Source organism: Sinocyclocheilus rhinocerous, unplaced genomic scaffold (genome assembly GCF_001515625.1).
Source record: "Sinocyclocheilus rhinocerous isolate Xijiao unplaced genomic scaffold, SAMN03320098_v1.1 scaffold1069, whole genome shotgun sequence".
NCBI lineage: Eukaryota > Metazoa > Chordata > Actinopteri > Cypriniformes > Cyprinidae > Sinocyclocheilus > Sinocyclocheilus rhinocerous.
This window is the reverse complement of record NW_015635541.1, coordinates 626484-633805: the sequence shown is the minus strand read 5'-3', so window position 1 is coordinate 633805 and position 7322 is coordinate 626484. Positions and strand designations below refer to the sequence as shown.

The following is a 7322-nucleotide window of genomic DNA, read 5'->3' as shown; positions in this document are numbered from 1 at the left end:
TAACGTAAACTTGTGTGTGAATGAGAACTTAGTTTAGTACTCACATACTGTGACAGCCGCTTTCTGTCCGTGTGCTTCGGATGTGTGCTCTCAGAAAACCGTATTTCAGAAGTTTAAACTCATATGGTTTAAACGGCATGATTTCAGCGCGATCAAAATAGGCATTTTCAAAATGATATAATAAATTATCTGTGGAGTATTTTGAGCTGAAACTTCACAGACACATTCTGGGGACACCAGAGACTTATATTACATATTGTAAAAAGGGGCATAATATGTCTCCTTTAAGCCACATTCATTTGTTTCTCACTGATCTTCATTACCCTTCCAAAAAGTGCTATGGTAATGTACTTGGAATTGAATATATTTTGGTTTTTAATATCTTTGTGTACACTTATTTTAAAGAGAATGCACACACAAACAGCAATTTCAAATCAATGAAATTGTTTAGAACAACAATAAAAAAATACTAGAAAAAAAATACAAATACAAATAATGACTTTTAAATATATTATATTAAATACACATTATATAATTAAATAAATTAGAATATCAACATTATATATGCATAAATATATATTTATAGATTTTTTTTAGTCTGTGTTGACTCATAATTTGATCAGAATTAAGTTAAAAATGCACACACAAACAGCAATTTCAAATCAATGAAATTGTTTAGAACAACAATAAAAAAATACTAGAAAAAAAAATACAAATACAAATAATGACTTTTAAATATATTATATTAAATACGCATTATATAATTAAATAAATGAGAATATCAACATTATATATGCATAAATATATATTTATAGATTTTTTTTTAGTCTGTGTTGACTCATAATTTGATCAGAATTAAGTTAAGTAAAGTTTCTTTGAATGTTCGCCGGTTCCCGCCTCCTTCTTCCCGTGACTACGAACTTTGTTACAGAATAATAAAAATATATATTAAAATTCATTAAATATAGAAATATTATATACATAAAAATATTAACATACCATTTTTCATGCCATTTTCATGGCAATTGTGTGTATTTTCTTAATATGAATGGCTTTTCCAGGAAAAAATAATGTCCTTTTTATTTATTTATAACTTCAGGCATTTAAGTCTTTCCATCAAATTGTGTTTAATATTTTCAGATGGTGAAACATGTACTGTTTAACTGGTAGTACACTTTATTGAATACCATGGTACTCCTATAATGCATGACTTAAAAAACATGGTGGTACCATGGTACCATGCTCAAAAGCCTAGTACATTTTTCATAATATTTAAATGGTGTTTTCTCATAATATTTACAGATGAGGTCTTAGTTCTACTCGCTGAATTTTTACTTTCTTTAAACTTAATACTCATTACTTTAAATCAACCATAACAGAAAATCCATCCATCCATCCTTATTAAAATGCAGATTAGACTCTCCGTATTAATGAGGTTTAAAAGCAGCATAATATGATTATTCAGGATAAATTCTCAAACACAAAGGTACAGATCAAAGACTAAACACTTCTGATTAGGTTCAAAGACGTGCATTTAGATGTAAACACTTAACTCCGAACGTTATCATCTTTAAAAGCACCGGGGCAATAAATACACCCTAAGGGTAATTAATTCAAAGTCCTGCTAATAAGAAAGCGCCACCTCCATCCACGGCTCTCATTATTGAGAAAACTCTCCAGAAGCACTGATCCGTACCGCCGTGCCTTTAGCTGCTTGGAGTGCTGAGGTAAGGAAAAAAATTCTCACACACACACACTCACTCGAAGGCAGCAAATATGGCTTATAAAACACATCCAAGTAGTCCGGCTGACCTAGCTGTGACCTGTGACCTCATTTCAGCAGGATCCGAGCAGCTTGTTATTTCAAGAGAAACTACAGGCCTTTATGTGACTGATTTTCCTTTGAATCGTGACCCAGCCATGACGGAATGAGACAAACACAGGCGGAGCAGAACATGAGCAGAGTGCCAAAATAAAACTGAGAGAATCGTTACCGAGAGAGAGTGAATATGCCATAGCCTGAGGGACAGAAAAGCACACATTATGTTCACTTTATATCATTTTGTCCCTCTTTTTGTCAGCCCACCATGTCTACACAAGCCACTTTCACAATGCAGATGAAAATAGCTGTCATTTGCCTTCTGAGAGCTTAATGCTAGTCTATACAAACAGAGTTTGTTCACTTTATATCATTTTGTCCCACTTTTTGTCAGCCCACCATGTCTACACATGCCACTTTCACAATGCAGATGAAAATAGCTGTCATTTGCCTTCTGAGAGCTTAATGCTAGTCTATACAAACAGAGTTCGGTTATTTACAGGAGTGTCAACTGTGTTTTACGACCAAATACACAACCTTAAAATTGCAGAATAAGCTGCATTACGTTTATAGATCAAACTAAACAAGTTGTTGAACTGAACTTCAATGTACTGATGTACCTAGATGTATTTGTCACTCACAAAATGTTGCAAATGGAAGAGACAGAATAAGAGCGACAGATGGACAGGTCATCCGAACAAATCAGTGTTGGGAAAGCTACTTTGAAACTGAATAATTTAAAGCAATTTAATTATAGAAAAGCTACTTACTTAAAAAAAGCTTGGCTAAAGCTAAAAAAGTAGTTATCTACACAACAAGCTACTAAGATGAAAAGCTAAATATAGTCAAACTATTAATTGGGGAATACTATATTCATGAATGTATACCTTCAACCTCTAATTTACACTAATATACAACTAATAAAACAATTATTTGTCTTAGATATTGATGGACAGCTGCACTTAAATAATGACATATTTCACAATAAAAATATGCAAAGACTTATAATAATTTTCCCATGCTACTTTTTTTGAAAAAGTAGTTTGTTACTGGAAAGGCTGCATTGTTGAAAGCACTGTGACAACTAAAACTTAAATTAGAAACGTTGCAATTTTTAGAAGCAAGCTATTTCTCAACACTGGAACAAAACAACTGAAAAGTAAACATAAAAATATATACAAATTATTCACAAGACACCCCGGGGAGAAAAATGATATTTAGGCATTTGAATGGGGTTCAGAAAGTCTGGTTAAATATGTAAACAGATCGCAGTATGACTCACTGCAGTTCATTAGCTGCGGTTCATATGATCTGGTTCCTCTTTAAAAAGTTGCTTTATTGCCTGCGCTCCTTTGTGTTCATTTAGCTGAATGACTGTTTGCTTCATTTTTCAATGCATTTTTCACATATTTCATCAGGAAAAAAAAATACCAGAAGCTGTTGAGTCACATTTAATAATTTGACTAGAATCTTCAGTTATTAATGAAACAAACATAGTGCCGAGTTCATTTCACACTCCAAATCACATTTAGAGTTCTCAACAAACACTCCGCTATGAATAAATGATTCATAAATGGCTCTTGGTGAGTAAAGTGAGTGTTTCTGAGCTGTAGTGCTGTGCCCTCACCTGCAGGACGGTCTCTCCGGGCAGCATGTTAGTGAAGATCTCCACACTGTAGGACATCTGACCGAAAGTGGGTGTGTTGTCATTCGCATCGATGACCAGGATGTCCACCGTCACGGGTCTGCTCTGTTGAACGCCATCAGATGCCACCAGCTTTGGGGGGAAAAAAGAATAAATAAATAATTTCAATAGCATTATACAACACAACTCATTTTGGTTCTTTTTGAACATGTCAGTTCATCATTGGCTTGATTTATACATTTCTGATGTATAAATATTTGATCTATCTATCTATCTATCTATCTATCTATCTATGTGCGGTCAAATGTATTAAATCACATGTAAATATGTAAATATACACAGTACCCACACATATATTATGTAAACACAAACTTTCTATTTTGTATGTGATTAATCGAGTGACAGCACTAATATATACAAAATTTGAGTTTTATATTTTGGATATAATATAGCCTAGAATTTCACAACTTATAAATTATAAAAATCGAATTGTGTGTGTATATATATATATATACATATATGTGTATAAATATATATAACTACTATGCAATTTATGCTTACAATATAAAAATATTATATAATTAATATAATTATATATAATTTGACATTATACAGTAACTTCATGATTTATTCATGAATATCTTTTGCAATTTTAGTGGAAATCAAGATTTTTTTTTCTTCGTATTACTTTAGAATAGACCTGCTGATTTGATTTGATCTGCATCTGACGTATAGCACAGCATGTGGGCACTTCATACAACAAATTCTCAGTATTATAGAACAGCTTACAAATGTTATCGGCTAAAACTGCCACAGCAAACATTTGTCCAGAGTCTCCCACTGCGCTCCTTTCAAAGGCACTCAAAAGTGCTGAGCTAGCAGCCGTAGGTTACTCCGTTGTTCCTCGGCTTGCATTTCCATGAGCTTTTCCCCCAGAGAATCGTGGCAGTAAATGTGGATCAAAGCCCAGCGGTTCCTCAGTTTGAGCAGGAGAGGAGAGCTTTGCATACGTAAACATTGTATTGGAGAACAGCTCCAGGCCAGTGGGATCTCCAGAGTGGTTTGGTCTATAACCAGGTGGACTTTCATTAGCCCTAGGCAGGCTGACCGCTCGAGTGTGCCATTATTAGACACCTGCTGTTACTGACCACTTTCTGGGTTTGACCTTAAGGAGTGTATGGCTGCTGATTCTTGGAGATCTTTCAGCTGCTTGGCATCTGCTATATAGCTGAAATATGCGTTTTCAGTTCAGGCAGTGGGAGAACTTTTCATTTGGAATAGCAAAATTATGGAATTAATTTTTAAATATAAATTAGACTGACAAATAATGCTTATGCCATCTATTTCCACTGATATGACCAATCAAACACCCTATAATGGAATTAATAAATGATGACAAAATTAATGCACACAAGGTTTAAATAATAAGAAGGACAACAAAAATAATGATGTTGATGATGTTGATAATAGTAATAATAACAACGACAACAAAACAGCATCATCATTATCATCATAATCATCATCACCATCAACAACAACAACATTTTTATTCTTCTTATTATTATTATTAAAAATATAATATAATATAAAATACAATAAAATAGTTACGTTTCAGTGTTATTTTAGTTTCAGCTTTTCTCAAGGTCTCGCCCAGCGTCAGGCCTGTCCACTTAATATGTCTATATAGTTATTATTAATTTATTTCAGTTAGTTTTAGTTATTTTAGTACATGAAGTTAAACGAAAATGAGAAATGCTGCCTTGTCAACTAGCCAAAGTATTTTTATTTTTCATCATCATCATTATTATTATTATTAATTTTATTATTATTATATGTTTTATGATTTTAGTTTTAGTTAACTGTTGTAACCCTGGTAAGTTCAGCTCTACCGTAAGCTCTTCAGCTGTCTATCTGTTCCACAATGCCTTTGAAAACGATGTGAGAGTACTTCAGGTTAGTAGTCTCAAAGCTGCACATATTCAATCAAACACAATCAAAAGGCATATTATGGTACAGCAATAAAAAGAGAAATTGAAGAGACAGAACAAAGTGCAAGTCCAAGACAGCATGAAAGACAGTGTCATCGGTTCTCTCAGTGATCAAAAACTTCACTTTTTCCTTAAAATAACTTCCACCACAAAACACATCTCAGCGTCTGCCTCAGAAAATTGCAGCCCTGTTTCTGTCATTTAAAGAGCATTTTTACCCAGTTTCCCCTCTGTGTGCCTGGCCCTAATGGATTTTGAATAGGCAATGAAAGTACCAAATTGAATAAACAAAAAAGCAAGGCTAAAAAACATGTGCTCAGAAAAACCCACATATTAGAAACTCCCAGAGGAAGTAGCTCAGGAGACTTCAAGAAAGTCTCGCTTGTGTTTCATTTAAGATCTCCTCTGAAACTCAAGAGGAGAAACATGTGTGATTACTGACAAGCAGGAGACTTATGCACCAGTGTCCATTTGCTCTCCATTTAATGTCTTTGTTGTGGAGAAGAAACAACTGAGACATTAAAGAGATCTAAGTTTCGATTTTTCTTTCCAGCCGGTTGTGCTGAATGAGAGAGGGAGGATCAGAGGATGAGGGGAAGGGGAAAAGGTGTTTGTCAGTTAAAGGGAGGCAGGAGAGTCGTGATGGGAATTCAAACTTTGGCCTGTCAGAGGATCAACTGTCCAGCTGAACCCCCGAGACGTGTGAATGATGTGACCGCTCACAGCCAAAAAGAACACACTGCATGAACAATTCACCCTCACTTCATTTTTTTGGAGCTTGAGAGCCCCTGGTCATCATTCATTTTCAGTTTATGGAAGAGAGCTGCTCAATCATTCTGCTAAACATCTTCTTTTGCATTCCATACTCTTCTTCAGTGGCATCTATAGTTCCATGAAGAACCTTTAAAAATCATGGAACCTTTCCATTACACAAAATGTTCTTTAAAGTGGAAACATTTTCCTTAGATTATAAAATGTTCTTCACACTAATAAAATATGGTTCTTAAGAAAGGCTCTTTGGGGAACAGATAAAAAAAAAAACGTTTTTAAAAGTGCACAGAATAAAGAAAATCATGCAGGTTTTTAACAAGATGAGACGAGTAAATTATAACAGAATTGGACTTTTGGGTGAACTTTAGCATTAAAATCACACTGCAGGGAAGTGGACTTTGATTATGTTGGTCTCTCTCCAGGCCTAATAACTCTACAGCTAATTTCCTTTCATGTTCTTGTTACAGTCTGTTTGTTCTTTATATAAAAGAAAACATATTGAATGTGATTGGGCCTCTGTTTTGTGCTGATAAGCAGACTATTGTTAAGCCTTTCAAATGGATTAATGCTGATTATCAGAACCTAAATCATCAAGATCTTGCTGTGAGCAGGGGCGTGTCCAAGCGAGTGCAATGTGATTGGCCCTCCCAAAATTCTAAAGCACGATTGGCCAAAGCCGGTGGCCTATGTCATAAAGCTGCTTTAAATGGCTACAAATGTACGTTTTGAGTTTAGTTTGAGGAAACTGTTTTTTCAGGTTCAAGAAGATATATCAGGGTTGCCAGGTTTTCACAACAAAACCCGCCCAATTGCTTATTAAAGGGGTCATATGATGCGATTTCAATTTTTCCTTTCTCTTTGGAGTGTTACAAGCTCTTGGTGCATAAAAAAGATCTGTAAAGTTGCAAAGACTAAAGTCTCAAATCCAAAGAGATATTCTTTATAAAAGTTAAGAGTCAACCACACCTACATAAAAACGGCTCGTTCTAACACGCCCCAACATACCTACATCGCTCTGTGGGAAGATTTGCATAACGCCACCCAAATGTTCACGCAAAGAAAGAAAGCATAACTTTTATTCTCGCTGTAGTATTGCTGC

General features: G+C 34.6%; 1 protein-coding gene across 1 annotated transcript in view; it reads right to left on the bottom strand.

The window, feature by feature from the left end:
- The window catches only part of LOC107747281 (protocadherin-15-like), a 187002-nt gene that overhangs the window by 85481 nt on the left and 94199 nt on the right, over positions 1-7322 (bottom strand). The window contains exon 14 of the mRNA XM_016561750.1: positions 3447-3596. Within this exon, the coding sequence (XP_016417236.1) occupies positions 3447-3596 (150 nt within the window). The remainder of the gene's footprint in view (positions 1-3446; positions 3597-7322) is intronic.